At 41.0% G+C, this 18,473-nt stretch overlaps 1 protein-coding gene across 3 annotated transcripts; it reads right to left on the reverse strand.

The window, feature by feature from the left end:
* Window positions 1-334: 334 nt before the first annotated feature.
* SHPK (sedoheptulokinase) lies at window positions 335-18,029 on the reverse strand. 3 transcript variants are annotated; one of them, XR_012654658.1, is made up of 8 exons: window positions 17,476-18,029; window positions 15,986-16,127; window positions 11,952-12,135; window positions 9,719-9,871; window positions 8,110-8,285; window positions 7,311-7,511; window positions 2,822-6,217; window positions 335-2,769 (listed from the first exon to the last, which is right to left on the reverse strand). XR_012654658.1 is itself a non-coding variant. In XM_032785639.2 (7 exons), exons 1-7 carry the CDS (start codon window positions 17,668-17,670, stop codon window positions 5,793-5,795), a joined length of 1,386 nt encoding a protein of 461 aa, XP_032641530.1. In that variant the 5' UTR covers window positions 17,671-18,029; the 3' UTR covers window positions 335-5,792. The 3 variants fall into 3 exon arrangements, 2 of the variants coding, with proteins under 2 accessions (XP_032641530.1, XP_032641521.1); XM_032785639.2 differs by having other exon boundaries at window positions 335-6,217; window positions 7,401-7,511; XM_032785630.2 differs by having other exon boundaries at window positions 335-6,217.
* Between the last annotated feature and the right edge of the window lie 444 nt (window positions 18,030-18,473).

Genomic DNA, 18,473 nt, shown 5'->3' on the forward strand with positions numbered 1-18,473 from the left:
ATAATTAAGAACTATCTTGGAAGCAGAAGTAACAGCAGCCGCTATTCCCGAGAGTGTATCAAAGCTCTTTACAAGAATCCCAATTTTTTTTTTTCAAATTACATTTAGCAATGGATACTCCTTTCCAGATTTCCTCTTCAGATACATTCAGCCTGGGAAAGTCAGTTTTTGTGGTTCAGCTGTAAACATCACTTAATGTGAAAATTTGTAGAGATCTTTTCTGAGATCGTTCATCTTTGCAGTGGCTGTTAGTGATGTTATAATAAAAATCTACATACTATCCAAAGAAGAGTTTGACTACAAATAGAGTTGATGAACTTCGAAAACCAATTAAAAAAATCCAAACACCATTTTATTAATTTGTTTACACACCACGTTTTATTGAAATAATACATTTATTATTAATCAGCTGTGAAAAATTAATGTAAGTGCAGTTTGAACGCTTGAAGTATTTCCTTACCTCAGGCAGGCTAGTTGTATTAATCTGTCCTTCTGTCTAGGATATCTACACCAAGGAATGGGCTACAAAGACAAAGCAATTCTAAAAGATATGCTCTAGCCCAGAGAGAAGCTTTGGACTTGATATAGGAATCACTGGGTGAAATCTCTGGCCTGTGGGCTGCAGGAGATCATACTAGATGATCACAATGGCCCTTTCTGGCCTTAAGATGTATGCAAACGGATGCTGCAATAGTCACAGCAAATTGTAATTACATTCATCAAAACAGCCTATGACATTTTGTTCAGAAGAAATAAAATGCCTGTTTATTAATGCTTAAGCATAAATTAACAATGGGCCAGATCCTCAGCTGGTGCTACTGGAAGGAACTACTTCTTCACTGATTCCCCAGACGTGGACTTGATAAGTGAACTAGATATTTGGTTGTAGGAACAAGTACATTTCCTGAACAGGTGAGCATTTAGCACCTGATCTACCACTGACCATCAGAGTTTGAGTTTATATTCAAACAGCAGGATTTGATTCTGTTCTGGCTTATTCAACAATACATCTGGAGCAATTCCTTTTGAAGTCAATGGAGTTAAACAAGTGGAGAAGAGAAGAGTCAAGCACCCAGTGTCCATATTTGGTCATAGATGCATCTCCAGATTTCAGACATCCTGGAAACAGAAAGTCTCAATGTATCCATAAAGGAAAATTAAAGCAGCCAGAGGAGTGAATGAAACCAGAGACAGTGGCAGTTTGTTACAGCTAGAGAGGGTTGAGGGGAAGTGAGGGGACAACACATACAAAAGAAAGAGGAAGACTGCAGAATCTGAGCTTGCCTGCAGGAATGTGTGACCTACAGCTTATCCTATTTATGTTTTGCTCAGGGGAGTCACTGGAGGCAAGTTTCCAACAAAATGTCTTTAGAATCAAATCGATCCTCTACTTAAAAACAAAACCAAACAAACCTGGGCACTTGTCCCCAGTATAAAGTCTGCTATGGGAACGATTCACATATTGAAGGACATAAGGCAGCACGATCCCTAATTGATTTTGCAGCTAGGCCTCTGCCTAGCAGATTGCTATGCAAGATACCACATTGCCACAGATAACCCAAAGGAAGTGTCATATAAAGTAAAATCTCCTAGAACTGTAGTGGCTGTTTGTCAGCTTTGTGTGATGAGCTCACAATTGCTGAAGGAAGGGCTAAGGTTTACTGATTCCAAGGGCGCGGGGGGCGGAACTGAAATGTACCCAGCACTTGTAGATAAGAAAAAAGGGCAACATGAACATTTCAGTGTGACAGTTTTTCTTCAGCTTCTCTGCTATTATCAGCAAACTGTGTTCTGATAAAACGTTTGACATACTTATTCCCTCCTTGATAGATCTGGCAGCATTTGACAGATCTTACATCTGTACAAAAGTCAAAACAGAATTCTAGGCAATTCCTGAGGACAGATGAAGCACTGCAGTTTTGTATCAAAATGCACACCATACCAAAGCTTTTCAACAGTGTCAATTGCTGTATAAGCCAATTTCACAATGGATGATTTTTTGAAGAGCCTAAATTAAATAATAATGGCAGGTTAGGGCCCAGTTCTGATCTTTCTTACACCAGTGTAAACAGGCTAGATTCTCCAGGTCAGATGAGGTGCATTCAGCATAAGTCTGGAGGGGCTGGCCAAAGTGGCTTGAATTCTGATCCCACTTACATGGGGGTAAGTCCAGTTCAAGAGAGTCACTCCAGATTTTTCACAAGCATAGGAAAAGTACATAATCAGGCCTACTATATCTGAACAATGGAGAACAGCAGTGAGGTCCAAGCCTACTGGTATCTACCTACAATGGAGGGAATAACTAGAGAACAAGTGTTTTGAGAGCGAGTACAACATGGCCCCCATTATGGTTGTATTACAGACAAATAGAGAGATCAAGTGACTTGCCTGAAAAGCCTGCGGCAAAGCAGGGAATTGAACATGGGTCTCAAGTCCCCCACTAGTGCCCCCACCACAGGGCTGTATTTCCTCTCGCATCCTCGCTCTACATATTGCTGTGAGTTAAGACAGCAATTAGTCTCAGCAACACAACAAAATTACAATGCATACTGAAACATCCAGTAAACCTCATTATGCTGGACTATTCACTAAGATAGTTCTGAAAAGCTGGATGTGACTATGAGGAAGGAGAGTTAAGTGCTTCAGCTGCAGTAGCTAGATTTTCAGAGTCATAATTATCCCTATTACTGCCTTTTACTTCCAAAAAAAACGACACCCCTGAGGCGCTGTGACCATGTCTCATGCCCCATCTCTTTTTGCTAAGTGCTTCTTTGTCTCCATCTCCCATTCCTGGCTTCAGGCTTTCTCTGACCCTTTTCACCCCATGGATGCACACTTTTGGAACATCCTCCCATTTCTTGTGCATCAAGCGCCTCCCCTCCTCTTCTGATCTCCTTTTCTCCTGAAGATGCTACTGTCCTGCTCTTGCCTCACCTACTAAGGACTCTGCACCTTCCCGTGCCTCAACTGTTGTCCTAAATACTGTGTGTGTTTGTATTACACTGGGCCAGGACCTGGTTTGGATGTATCATATAGAGTGATCAGTATACTTGCTGCAGCATATAAATAATAAAATAGTGAAGTTTACCCCTGTGCAATGGGTCCTACGTATATCTGAGGCTTAAATGGTGCATAGGTCTCAAGTAAATTCTGCACACAGGAATGAATTTTACTCACCAAACATCCTCTCTCATCAGGTGGCAAAAGACGACAGAAGTGACAAGGGATATGCTAGGAGCGTTAACAAACACAGCTGGTGATGGGACAGTAGATGGGGAGGACTCTGAGTTACTACAGAGAATTCTTTCCCAGGTGTCTGACTGGTGGGTCTTGCCCACATGCTCAGGGTCTATCTAATGCCCATATTTGGAGCAGGAATTTTTCCTCCAGGTCAGACTGGTAGAGACCTTGGGGGAGGTTTGCTTTTCTCTGTAGCATAGGGCATGGGTCACTTGCAGGTTTAAACTAGGGTAAATGGTGGATTCTCTGTAACTTGAAATCTTTAAATCATGATTTGAGGACTTCAGTAACTCACCCACAGTTTAGGGATTTATTACAGGAGTGGAGTGGTGAGGTTCTGTGGCCTGCAATGTGCAGGAGGTCAGACTAGATGATGATGGTCCCTTCTGACTTTAAAGTCTATGAGTCTATTAATCAGGGAAATTCTTGTCTTGATGAAGCACAGTAATGAGCCATATTCCAGATTTTACCAGCTCCCTGAAACTGGCTCAGCTGGATTCAAGGATTAATAAGTGGCGGCTGCAAAGACCTAGTTTTTGAAGGGGAAATGTTATTGGCTCCTGGCAGTACCATTCAAAAAAGGGAAGATCTGCTGATGCACAAATACAATATAACCAGCAAAATTAAAACAAAGTGCTACAAAATAGGGTGTTTTACCATAGCCTTCAACTATTCATAACACAAGAACTAGGGGCCACCAAGTGAAATGAATAGACAGCAGGTTTAAAACAAACAAACGGATGTATTTTTTCACACCACACACAGTCAACCTGTGGAACTCCTTGCCAGAGGATGTTGTGAAGGCCAAGACAATAACAGGGTTCAAAAAAGAACTAGACAAATTTATGGAGGATAGGTCCATCAATGGCTATTAGCCAGGATGGACAGGGATGGTGTCCCTAGACTGTTTGCCAGAAGCTGGGAATGAGCAACAGGGAAAGGATCACTTGATGATTACCTGGTCTGTTCATTCCCTCTGGGGCACTAGGCATTGGCCATTGTCAGAAGACATGATACTGGGCTAGATGGACCTTGGTCTGACCCAGTATGGCTGTTCTTATGTCCTACACTTTGTCTGTATTTCCTGATTACACCAATGGCTCTTTACCCACCACATGGAAAAGATTGGTCATGAGAAGGCAGGGGATTAATCCATCACTTTAATTAAAGTCTGTGGATTTAGAGCTCTGGGATAGGAAGCAGATTTCTCATTAAGACAATATGAGTCAGTCCTGATGTTGCTAATGAACAAGATGGATATACAGGTCCAAATTTCAGTTAAAACAGATGCTTCTAGTTAATAAAATTGTACCCAGATAATATGAAAACACTTTATTTACTTCCCTCTCTCTCAAGTAAGGAAATGCATGTCCAACTTCTCCTGGATGATGAAATAAAATACAAATGCTTTTACCTTAAAATAAGGGAGAGGGTACAATGATCAGTGGGGTGCTTTAGGACCATGGCACATGGGATAGAAACCCAGAGACTTATGGCAAGTTCACATGAACAATGCTCAAAACTGAAAAAAGATTTTAAATCTAGCCTGCAAGTTGCTATGCCAAGGGTTGGTTCCTTTCAATATATAAAAGGCAGAGAGTTATAAACTCCTTAAAATAGAACACAAAGAAAACGGAAAGGACGTTCTTGGGCTGACACACGTGAGCACATTTCACCTCTCACTGGCAAGAACTGTGGTAAGAAGAGAGGGGAATGGATCTATCAGGAGCATTACTATAACCTTTCTAGAACAAAAGAAAAGCCCAGTGAACCATCTAGTCAAATATCCTGCCAATGCTGAATTCTTCCGGGGAAGCTCCACTCCACACACACTAGTGTAAATAACTGTGCATTAAAACATGAGAGAAATACGTTCCTGACCCCAAGCTGGTAACCAATCTGCACTCTGACGCGCGAGCACTGAAGTCATTATACGAGCTAGTCATGAATCTAACTTGGATCAGCAGCAATGTACTTCACTGATCCTATAACCTTCCCTTCTAACATTTTACTGTTACTTAAGAGCCAAAAAGGTGCTCAGCCCTTCAGAGAGAGAGAGAGACAGAGAGGCACACACACACACACACACACACTCTTCAGTGTATAAGATATGGTAAATTATTATTTTATTTGTATTACAGTAGCACCTTTAGGCCCCATTGTGTTGCACATATATATGGAAAGAGAGAGTTTAACCACAAAACATCTGTTACAAAGGCTACAGATGCCATTACCAACAGACACTGGCTCTTCTTAGCCAGCCTAGGATTCTTTCCTAACAGGAAAATAAGCCTGTGATGAAGTATTATCTTCAACCCAAATTTAATGGAGCTTTTCCCTTCACGCAGACAAATTTCATGTGATAATTAGCTCTTGATCAACAATTAGGAATGACAATGTAAGGGCATGCAGGATCCTGAGTACATTTGGAATTGGAGAGGGACATTAATGCAAGCTGTTCTTCTCCATACTGAGTGGGATGGTAGATCAAAAGCAACATCAGGAATGATGAGGAAACAGAAAGAAAGTGCTGATATGTCCAGAAAAAAACTTTATATCAGACAATCCTGAACTATGGGTTTATATCTTCTGTGCAGCATCACCATAGCAGCACCCACGGCTGCATCCACATCCTTTCCATAGATCACAGGAAATGGAAAAATTTTCTCCACTTCTTGCTTTAGCACCTCATTCCTGGAAAGGGCACTTCCACTTCCCAGAATTCTCTTCACTTCTGCCTCTTTCAGGTGCTGAAATGGCAACATGGAATGCAGATTCTGAATGATCCCATGGCACAAAGCTCTGGTTACGTGACCCAGAGAGAGATCGGAAGCAGTGATACTAGTCACTGAAGCAAGTTGCTCAGGCATGTGCCTTTCTCCAAATATAGTTGGGCAGATTGAGAGTCTGGTATCATTTTGGGCCAAGGCTGCGTTGATCATTTGTATATAGATATTGGACTCCAGAACTTCACACCCTGTCAAAAGGAAATGGTGTTATTAATTTTGTCAGCCTGGTGTCCCTTTCAGCTGTCAGAGATGAATGCTGGAGACTTAAAAAGTATGCTACTGATGCCGGGGGCTGTTTCAGTGGTGTATGCTGGCTCAACAGAACACTGTGTATTTGGCTTCTCCTGTCCCTAAGGAGATCACTTTTGCAGGAATACGAACCTCTTCATCCAAAGTATTTTGATCCAAGAAGTCTTTTCTCATTATAAACACTGCAGTTCTGGTAATGGAACAGTTTTCTCTGAAACATTAGCTATTGGCTCAATTTAAATGAAAAAGCAACAGTAAAGGTAATCTTGCATGTTTGGAAACCAACCAACTAGTGACTTTTTCTTAATAGGGGCAATCATATCCACCTTCTGTGCTGACAGGGCAAAGGTCACTCAAACATTGGCTGGAAGGATTTTAGAAGAATTACTGTTGCATTAAGACAACTCAAGGGGAGGATATCAAAGAAGTTGTGACAACACATTTTAAAGCACTTTGGGGAAATGATGTGATTGTTTTGCATGATACTGCGCTAAATCTGGCTCTTTAAAGTCCATTAAGCATTTAAAGTTCTGTGAAAACTGCAACTCAAGGCAATTAACATAATCAAGTCACTCTTTCTAGACTATGAACATGGAAATTAGTGATTTACTTCTGATTTATTGACCTATAATTTTCCTTTGAAAATGTTTCCTTCTGAAATGGAACCCACAAAGATATTCTCACAGTCAATCAAGTGCTTGAAACAAAAAAAACAAAAACAAAACCCTGACACAATCCAAATGCAGACTCCAGTTAGTGTTGTTCTCAAAGTGTCCCCTAATTGTTGTACGAAATTCTAGCACTACAGTGGGAACGAATCACATGCTATATGATTTTTGCTCAGATGACACATACTGTACAACAGTGGTTTTCAACCTTATTTCATTTGCAGACCCCTACATAATTCTGAATGGAGGTGCAGACGACAGGTTGAAAACCACTACTGTACAAGACTCGTTGCTTTGACTCAGTCCCTCATATCTTGCTGACCAACTCCCATATTAAGCCTTGTCTGTCCCCAAAATACTTTACCCAACTCCGCCATCCAGCGTGCCAACATATCCACAAATGTTGCCAGTACATTTCCTCCGTTGAGTGATGCTGCCACTGCCAGATAGTTACCATCAAAATAAGGAAAATAGGCAACAGCTGACAAGGAATCTGGTGTCTCTGGAGGCTGGAATCCCAAGGGCATGGGGACTGTCAGCTGAGCAGAGGTGCTGATATTGAGAACTACAACACAAGAAAGAAAAGATTTAATCTTTTAGCAAGCTACCCTGAAAGAGGAAAATAAGTTATCCACATACTGTGGTGTTGTGCACAATATAAATACTGGGCTAGGAACAGTCAGGCAAAAGAGTGCTATGGTATTAATGGAAAAACTTTATTAGTCCTTTCATGGACTAGAAAATGGCACTCAGACCTGTTGAAAGGTCTTACAATAGAACCTCAGAGTTACAAACAACAGAGTTACAAACTGACCAGGTAACCACATGTTTCATTTCGAACCAGAAGTACACAATCAGGCAGCAGCAGAGACAAAAGAATACAGTACTGTGCTAAACCTGAACTACTAAAACAAAATAAAGGCAAAGTTTAAAAAAAAGATTTCACAAGGCAAGGAACCTGTTTCTGTGCTTGTTTCATTCAAATTAAGATGGTTATAGGTATCATTTTTCTTCTGCAGAATAAAGTATCAAAGCTGTATTAAGTCAATGTTCAGTCGTAAACTTTTGAAAGAACAACCATGTTTCATTCAGTTATGAACAACCTCTATTCCTGAAGTGTTCGTAACAATTGTAGTTGTCGTGTCCCAGCTGTATAATAATACCTGCATCAGTCCTCTCAGTCATACAAGAATAAACAGAGCACTGAAAATCTCCCAGAGCAATTCCCACTTCCGTTCCCTTTGGTATTCCATGCCAGTCATGGAGCATCCTTCCTGCAATGTCACCAGGGTCACCCACTTCAGGAAGCAAGTCAACGGGAAAGCCAGATTCTCTCAAACTGCAACCAAAACAAAATTTTATCACACACACACACACACACACACACACACACACACACACACACACACACACGTCAATACTACAGCATGCAACCTGGCTATGTGAACATCCCTGAGGTCACAAGGTGACCTGACCACATGCTTGTGGCTGCTGGGTTTACAGAATCTTTTGCCCACTCAATTAGCTCTGCCTTGGACAAGTTCAGACTTCCAGTTCCATTGGCTGTGTTGGCTAAAAACTAAAACAGTTTTGTACAGAATAGCAAATAAATCCACCTACATTTATCCTTGATTTGATCTACCAGGGATCACGTGTTCAAACCACCAAAGTTACATAGCCAAGCAGTATGATAAGGGACAATCAAAAGAACAGACATAACCAATTTTCAAGTGCCAAAGAACACTGGCTCCCAGGAAACTCTCATGCAGAGGGTTAGCAGGTCAAAAACAAATGAGAAAATGTTAGAATATATATGGAAATATACCTATCTCATAGAACTGGAAGGGTCATTGAGTCCAGCCCCCTGCCTTCACTAGCAGGGCCAAGTACTGATTTTTGCCCCAGATCCTTAAGTGGCCCCCACAAGGATTGAACTCACAACCCTGGGTTTAGCAGACCAATGCTCAAACCACTGAGCTATTCCTCTTCCTCCCCCCATGTTAGCTACAACAAGCTTCTTAAACAAACAAACTTCAATGTGAGTACAGGCTACTTCACTACAACCACTACTTCAAGTCAGAAAAACTTCAGTGAGACAAATCCAAGCTTCTGTTACTCTTTCGATGGGCTAGAAAGTATTTTACCTTCACTGTTAGAAGATCTTTTCACCCTGGAGTCGTGGCCCAAACTGATCCCTGAAATGTATAGGGCCTCGGACTCCACTCCCTGAAAGAGCAAGTCATTTAAAAAAAAAAAAAAGAATAAAACTGAGGTCTCATCAAAATGCCTGGTAGCCTGACACCTTTTAAATGACACTGTAAGTGAATTTTAATGTTTATGAAAGAGCTCAGCTGAAGGCACTGAACAGTGAAATTCTCTTTAACCAGCATGTAACTATAGCATGGACAGCTGACCCACTCTGTCCCACCACTGTACCTCATCCATGCCCTAGAGAGAACCCTGGCAGGAAGGAAGCAAATAAATTCAGTATCCATGGCCTCTTTGCTGAGTCAGCCAATAACGCCTTCTCTTAGGGTTTCTAAAATTGACAGTGCCAGTGACAGCCAACAGTGATGAGGTTTTATGTGATGTACTTGCCCACCACAAACTGGAGTGAGTCACACAGACTCATTCAGCAAAGGGCCAAACAACCATTTGAGGGAGCATCTTTCAATCACCCCCTGCCTGGGCTGTCGTCATAGTAATGGTCTACAGGAGTATTCACACTATCCAGGACAGACAAATAAAATCCACTGAATGACTGTCACTTACATCTCAGTATTCCAGCTTTTACTTCTGCAATTAAAATATCCCCAGCTGGCAGCATTCTGGATGGACATCAATGGCCTTTCCAGGTCGCACAACATGGCAACCACGTAGTCGTGGACGGTACCAGCTGCATCATAAGGCTTCAGAAAATCTGGGCTATTTAAACAACAACAAAACAACAGCTGCTTTGTTAAACATCCACGTGCTAACAGTTTCCATTTATAGTTGATATTCAGGACAAAACTGAAAACACATGACAAAAGAAACCATCTGGAAACATATGTTAATTAACTGAATGAGAGAAATCCTTAGAAAAGAAGAGCTCCACTAGAGCTGGTTAGGAAACCCTTTTTCTCCCCACAAAAACAAAACAAAAAACACTACAAAAATTGTTTTTATCCAAAACTTTTTTTTATAGAAAAACCCAAAATCTGAATTAAGGGGAAAAAAAATCATTTTTGGCAACTCAAAAATTTAATAGAAATTAGACATTTCCCTGCAAAAATTTGTTTTGATATTAACAAAGAATGCTTTTTTTTTTTTTTTTGATAAAAAAACCTTTCAAGAAAAAAATTCAACTAACCCTACTGTCTACCTCCAATACTGCAGTTACTTCATTAGCACCTGGTTCTGAGGCCAATAATACAATTAGATCTTTTCCAAACATTCTGAATAGGATACTTGAGGTTTACTGTAAGAGTGATTTAACAGTGAGTGACTGAGGGAAAACAAAAAAAAAAACTGCTTATTGAAGAAAAATTGGAAAAAAGTGTGTCTAAAGTTCTTCAGTGAATTGTTACTTTGCAATAAAACTTCATTACACTGTTGCAGATGAGTATTACTGAATTCCTAGCAGTGTAGAAAAGGAAATAAATAGTGCCACAAAAGTCACATGATGCAGCACAATATTAAGTAAAGACAATGAGGAGTAACTCCTAAGGCTCCTTAATATTAGTAAAGTATTACATTGACTCTTTCCCATCAGTAACTGCATCCTTTATAAAAGACAAGATTTCTCTGAAGTGACAGCAGCACTTTAGAAACACAGAGTCTCACAATCAAAATTGCACAGAACCAACTATAAGGGCTGCCTCAGTGATCAAGTCCTAGTTTTTCCATGGAATTGGATTTATGGTGTGTTACTATGCACAATACCCAATCTTACAGGGAGATGGGGGAAACAGTTTTAATACACAAGTTCTTTGTGGCAAAGTACACAGCTGCAGAGCCTGTTATAAAGAGAGAAACAGCACCATACTTGCACAGAGATGTCCTGCTCTCAGCTTTGGAGCATCTGAAAAAAATCTTAATTCCATCCAGTTGAATTAGGGTGCTCAATATATGCATTAAAGCATAAGTACCAAGGATGAAAATAACAGTATAAAAATGAGTGTGCAGAGATCAGCCATGTTCCAGATACCACCTAAACAAACTTCAGGAGGAATACAAGATCAAAAGAGTCTTTTATTTCTTTTAGCAAAACTGAACTTCTACCTGATGTGGAAGACAGTGACACTTTGGGAAATGTAATAGCTTATTGAAGCTGAAATGGTTTCAGAATCTACGCAAAGGTTTTGTGGATTCCACACCCTGCTATGGCTGAAGGCAAGTTGTAAATTAAAAACTGCATCCCATGCAAAGCATATGACAACCCAGCAGATTATGTATAAAACCTCATCAGAGGCATGGTAGGACTGCTTAGTGCCTAAGAGGGAAGGGAACAGCAGCTAATGTAGGGCCTAATTCTTTTAGCATGTTGCAGGAATTGGCCCAAAGCAACTCCCAACATATTTTAGATTTTCATAAGTATATATAGGAACTATGCTTAAGGCACAACTATAGGGTTCAAACTATATTAACTGATAATGTTTCCGTTCATGTATAACCAGAGGTGTTTCTTTTCTTGTTAAGTGTTCTGTGGTATTTTTTTATTAGAAGGATGAGAGAATATCACAAACTCAGTTGTATATGGGTTAATGTTTAATACTTCCATTTGAAATGATCTTCAGCCATTTAATTAATATTATAATTAAAGGGAAGTTCTACTTCATCTCACAAGTCTCCTCCTGCTGGTGCATTATGATGGACAGGAAGAAATACACAGCTGTGGACCCTGAACCGGTATTAGCCTTCTACAAGAACATTGACTGTGGTTTAAATTCTAGCCAAGAAACTGCTAATGAAACGGCATGATACAGAAAATCTAATGAATATAGCTCAAGTTACAGGCTTCTACCTGTTCTTCAAATACCAGTAGATTGTGGCACATCCAAATCCTGTAGCCAAGCTGAGATGTGACTGTGGCTGAGGAAGAGAAGAGAGGAAACTGCTGCTGCAGCGGCCATCTTGCCACGTAATCAGATGACTGACTTCTCCAGGCTGAAAGGTGTGACCAGTTCCACTCTTGGTCCATCTGCAACCTGAAATCAGCAGTATTTGAGAAGCACCGCATAATTAACTGCAGTTGGTCTGGCACCTTTCAACTCCTGTGACTCAAATTATTCTACAGAGACACATTTAACACTTCAAAAAATGCTAGTAATGACTATAGTCAAACTAACCAACCATGTTTTCCAGCCCTGAATAATCTGCCATAAAACCAGTTACCCTGAGATGAAGGAAAAAACATGCTGTCCATAGGATTTAGTTCTGTCCGCCTAGTGACCATAATATCCATACGAACAGGCACAGGTAATGATCGAGATAAGACAGAATGTCACATTTTAAACTGAGCATGACCCACCAAAAACGTGCAGCACCCTGAGAAGTGGGGGAAAAAGGTCTGTTAGAACTGCATGCAAATGCTACACGTTTTAATGTGGCTAAATGTAGAACATCTAGGAACAAAGAATGTAGGCGTGCTTACAAGAGGGGGGGACTCTATCCTGGGAAGTAGTGCATATGAGCTCCCAGTTCAATGTGGTGCCAAAAGGGCTAATTTGACAGGTTTCAGAGTAGCAGCCATGTTAGTCTGTATCCGCAAAAAGAACAGGAGTACTTGTGGCTCCTTAGAGACTAATGCTCAAATAAATTTGTTAGTCTCTAAGGTGCCATAAGTACTCCTGTTCTTTTTAAAAGGGCTAATGCAATCCTTGAATAAAGAGGGGAATCTTGAGTAGGAGCAGAGAGGTTATTTTACCTTAGTATTTGGCACTGGTACGACTGCTGCTGGAATACCATGTCCAGTTCTGATGTCCACAAATTAAGAAGAATGTTAATAAATTGGAGAAGGTTCAGAAGACAGCCACAAAAACAAATTAAAGGACTACAAAAAAGAAAATCTCATAGTGAGAGACTCAAGGAGTCTACACAGCTTAACAACGAGAGAGTTCAGGGGGATTTGATTACAGTTTACAGGTCTGGGGAACAAATATTTGATAATGGGCTCTTCAATCTAGCAGAGAAAGATATAAGATGACAATCCAATGAGTGAAAGTTGCAGCTAGAAAAATTTGGACTGGAAATAAGGTGTAATTTATTTATTTTTAGAACAATGAGAGTAATTACCATTAGAACAACTTAACAGGTGTCATAGTGGAGTCTCCATCACGGACAATTTTAACAAGATTGGAAGTTTTTCTAAAAGATATGCTCTAGGTATTATTTTGCAAAAGTTGAATGACCTGTGTTATATAGGAGGTCAGACTAGATGATCACAATAATCCCTTCTGCCCTGGAATCCATCAATCACTTGAGCCCAAATTTTAAGACTGTGACTTGGATTTGTCATTTTCTAGCCTAGAAATATCTATACTAGCTCTAACGTTGGGCTCAATTTCATACGACAGATAGTTCATGATTATGTCTATTTTTTAATACAAAGTGCCACTTATATTATTGCTTGATAAATCCAGATGTAACTATCTATAGGGACATGTAACCGCCAAGCAGTAAAGAGTATATGGCATCCTAGCGCTGTAACATAACCTCATAGAACATCCTAGTTCTGTAACACAGCCTCATAGAAAAGGTGGACTCCTTCATTAGGCTTTATATTGATTCAATATTATTTTTTAGCTTCATTGCCAGGTACTCCCTACCTTGTTCCTTTTAAATACAAAAGGTAGGATTCTGTGCTGCTTCTAAGTTACCTTTGCACCCTCACAATCCTAGGCCACCTGGAGGGGCCAGTCTAAATTATGCCAGCCACCCAGAATCTCGACACTGCATGCTGATGTTCCACTTCTGTGCCCTCAACCCCATCCCAGTGTGTTCCCTACACTGAGCCTTGTGAAGGAGTCCTAGGAAGGCAGCCTTACAGCTGCCTTCCACAGTTCCTGTGCTGGGGAAGTCATCCCCTAGCCAGATAGAGGGCTTTTATGGACCCTTTACACTGCTCCAGCCCTTTTACATAGCATAAAGAAGCCTCAGTGGGAGTGAGGCTCTCACCCGTATAAGTTAAGCCACACTGGCAGAGAGGGAGCTTATACCAAGCACAGCAGAAGGCATCATTCTATGATGACCAGTGTCTCCACTAGCCTGAATTGAAACTTTGATACAGCTCCTGAACTTCACTCTCACCCAGAGCAACTTTAAATAAAATGTAAAAGTTAAAAGTATTATGCGAAGTGTCCAAAGTCCATTTCTATCTTATTTCCTTTGACACCCGTTCCTTTAAGTCTATTTCAACTGTATTTTCACTTCATCTATTTTTCTAGTTTTAAAATTGATTCTAAGACCTATTATTAACCACAAAGCTAACCCTAAAGGATGCTATTAAAATGTAATTTGCAATATAGCGTATGCGGTTTCATTTAATCCACTCAAAGTAGTGACAGCAAACAAACATTCTCTTTCATTTTGTTGAATACAGAAATTTAAAACAAAAAGTGACATGTGGCTTTCTGAAATGAAAGATTAAGCACCTCTACATGAAAATTGATGCGGCTGATGGAGTCGTGAGGTTTTGTTATGCAGCACTCATGGGACAGCTAAAAAGTAGGCAACAGACCCATTAATCCATCAGCCCTTGGATATACTTCTTGAAGATGGTTTTAGTATTTAAAATAAAATCACAGTGGTGAATAGTTCAGGATCTCTTAAAGCAATTGAGATCCTGCCATTATCTGACAGACAATGACCAGTACTTTTGGAAAATCAGTTATGGTCTACAGCAAATCTCTGCTTCAACTAGGGAGTTCAACATTAAGCAATAATAATAGCTACAGGAGTGCACTGTGAGTTAGAGAGAAAATAAAGACATGGAACCAGATTCTGAAATCTGGAGTAATGCCCCGACCTCAATGGATTTATACCAGTGTAGCTGAGAAAAATCTATATTATAATCCCTGCCCTACAGAGTTTACAATCTAAAACCCTAATCTTGTAAACAAATGCATGCAGCTACATATTTACTTGAGTATTTGCAGAATTGTGGCCTATGTGAATAAGTCACAGAGGTCGATTTGTTTGCTTGTGACTTGGATTGCTAATCCTACAGCTAATTACACATACATAATTGCATTTCCATTTCCCAGATACTCAGAGTCAACAGCAATAAGAGTATTGTGCATCTGTTATCTATGGCTTATCAGAAAACCATTTCATTTAAACGTTTTGGGCTTTTTAAAAAACATCTGACGTCAATTCAAATATTATACTTATTAAATTTTGCTCCTTGTATTTTGCATTCAAACTGGAATCTTTAAAAACAACATTCCAGAGCAGAGCAGTATGGATAATGCTATGTACATTTCCATAGAGTGTAAGGCTAGCTAACTTTTCATAGCAAGATAGACTCAGTAACCTCTCTGCTGAAGAGGAATTACTGACAGGTATTCAGACAACTCCCTGGGCAACAACTATTAAAATAGCTCATGTGGGGAATGGGATAAAGAGTACTGTGTGTTCCACAAGCACATGTCATTCGGTAACAAACAGAGGACAATTGATAGATAACACTAAAGGCCCAATTCCTTTCTGAATCCCAATCGTGCAAAACCTTCCTCACTTGTGAATAGCCCTGTTGACTTCACTGGGACTACTCACTCACATCAGATCCTTAATTAGTATGTCAACAAAGAACATGGTTAAATGGAATGAGTGGTTGTAAATGACCATCTACTACATTTAAGAAGAAATGCATGTTTAACAGGACTTTTCCTGACCATTATATTTCATAAATCATTAAGATGTTTTATGGCAGTTTTCTACAGATTATTCCAGAACTAAAAATGATTTCCAACATCAACAGATCCATCTTCCATGGCTTTCTGCCATTTAGCTTCTACACTACAATATTTATAGCAAACGTGAAAAGATGGACATTACCTTGGTTTGTTTTCCAAAACACAATCCCATGCATTTGTCCTGAAATACCAATGCGACTAACCCTTTGAAGGTGCTCCTGGGGAAAAGCCGCAAGGCATTCATTCAAGGCTTTTATTATTTTCTGGACATCTTGCTCCATCCCCTGCAACCATAAAATCAGCTATGAGGGTGCTGAGACATAATCTACTAGATTCATGTACAGAATTTACTTAAGCAGTGATACAGTAGTTAGAAGTGAACACCATCTATTATTTAGCTTAACAATATACTGTTACTATAGTTGAATTACCGAGTTACTACCACATAGTTCAAAGTTTCAACACACACTAATTTAGATGATTTGGGGCTAAATATATGCTAAAAACTAAAGTTTAATTACCCACACACAAATACGTATGAATTATTCTATTAACATATAACTTTGATTGTATAAACAAAGATGATATTTACCTGCTGTTATTATTATTAGTATTACTGTAGTCCCTGCCTTTACTACTACAAAAGTCAAGGCCTAGCATCCTAACAAGTTCATTAAGAGCATAGAGATGTACCCTCCATCTTTCTGCCCTGTTTTTTGCCTGGTTGTATCAGTAGACACAATGGACCAAAAGCCCCTTAAGATGCCCTACTGATGAAGTTAATGATTGTATCCCGAAGTAAAGTGCAAAATGGGTTAGGGCAGTTTGCTTCTGTTCCCTGTGAAGCAGCATCACATACAAGATCAAGGTGCAGCGAAAAATCTATTTTAAGTTTTTCTAAGGTTCTGATAAATATATGATCTAAGTATCTGGGCTTTCTACTGTTTTCTAGATTCTCAGGCAAAGTACATAACTTGGGTTTGGGCTGTAAATTCACTCGATTATGCTAGAGCCAAGTCCGCTACAGCAGCTAACTATGGTGCCATCTCAGAAATTGCTCAGAGCTATGTCTGTTTTGAAATGCCACAAATCATTAGGAAAAACGTATTCATTGCCTATAGTAGAGCGACAAGGTGAGTGGGGTAATATCTTTTATTGGACAACTTAATAAAAATATATTACCTTACTCACCTTGTCTCGCAAATATCCTGGGACCAACACGGCTACCCCACCACTGTACACTGATTACAAGACAGCCAGAAACATCAATCAGCACTAAATTTGTCTTCATTTGACTAACCATTTAGGTACCTAACCATTGATTTTTTAAAAACTGAACCTTCTAGAAACAGACTGTTTTACTCTTACTTGGCTTAGCTTTTTCCATACAACACAAGAGAAGTATTTTAAATTAGATTTCAGATATACAGACAGACACACATGCCACCACCGCAGCCTGGTTTGCCTCCTTTCCCTTCCCGCCCCCCAAAGAGCCAAGCAGCATCCTGCAAGTCATTAAAACAATGCTGATAAGTCATTGATGCTGACATGACATGGTGGCACAAAGCTGTGTTGGTGAAACCCAATGCCTCTGTCTTGAGCTACCTTGCAATGTGACTGCTTATGTCTCACCTGTGCTCCAGCAGCTGGGCTATCAGCCTGTGCCTCTGTCTCCCTTGAACAGCTCTGGGTCAAGGTTTGCCCTTGCTCTGTCTCTATTACCAAGGCAGCCTTAACTGAGGTGGTGCCCAGATCTATGCCCAACACACACACAGGTCCAGGTGTGGTGCATGGACTCAGACCTATAGCTTGGTTATCAGCCATCATTTGTGTTGTCCTGTGGCGGATGCAACTTCTTGCACCACTGGGGTGCGTTCAGTCCACCTGCTGCCCGAGTAAATGCCCAGCACACAGGCAGCAAATAGGGTCCAGCGCAGAGACTCAGCCCTGCTCCCTGGGGTGGCTCTTGGTTACTCGTCTCTCCATCGGCAGCGTGGCTCTACCTGAGAGGTGCCCAGGTCTCTGCCCCATTCACAGGCAGTGCCAAGGCACAGGTCCAACTAGCTCTGGGCTCCCATGGCAGGCAAGGGCTGGAGGGCCTGGGGCAGCAGCAGCAGCCACCTGAGAGGTAAATCCAGCGCCAGACAGGTAGGCCCTGGGCTGCGATGACCCTTGAACTACGAACCTCGGAGCACAGCGGGAGGGAGCAGCCGGCCGAGTAGGTCCAGGGAGGAGCTGGAGCCTCCATCTTGAGTGTGGCAAAACGCCCGTCCGCGACCCACTTCTGACGCTTCCCGGGGCCCAATCCCTCCCGAAAAATATATCTAAAGAGTTTTAAACGAGACTTTAATTAAACCAGAAGGGAACCCTCCCAGGGTGTCGCTAGCCCCAAAGCACCAGAGGCCACACCCAAGATGGCGGCCTGGGGTGGCCACTGCGGCTCTACGGCACTAGAGAGGGAGGCGAGATATAGGCGGCTGCCGGTCGCCTCACATGGGAGGAAGGAGCGATAGTCGGACGGAGTGGCCTGGCGGTAGGTGTTCTTCCTTCCTTCGGGGTGTACAGCGGAGTGGGCACCCCCTCCGGAGGAGCGGCCCGTGAGGACCACAAGTTCCGGCATGCACTGCGCC

Source organism: Chelonoidis abingdonii, chromosome 20, assembly GCF_003597395.2.
Source record: "Chelonoidis abingdonii isolate Lonesome George chromosome 20, CheloAbing_2.0, whole genome shotgun sequence".
Taxonomy (NCBI): domain Eukaryota; kingdom Metazoa; phylum Chordata; order Testudines; family Testudinidae; genus Chelonoidis; species Chelonoidis abingdonii.

Coding starts and splice junctions, on each gene's coding strand:
- SHPK (XM_032785630.2), bottom strand. CDS start 17,670: ATGATGGCTGATAACCAAGCTATAGGTCTGAGTCCATGCACCACACCT. Junction 9,872..11,951: donor TACTGGTATTTGAAGAACAG/GTAGAAGCCTGT, acceptor TTGTTTAAATAG/CCCAGATTTTCTGAAGCCTT. Junction 7,512..8,109: donor GACTGAGAGGACTGATGCAG/GTATTATTATAC, acceptor CTTGTGTTGTAG/TTCTCAATATCAGCACCTCT.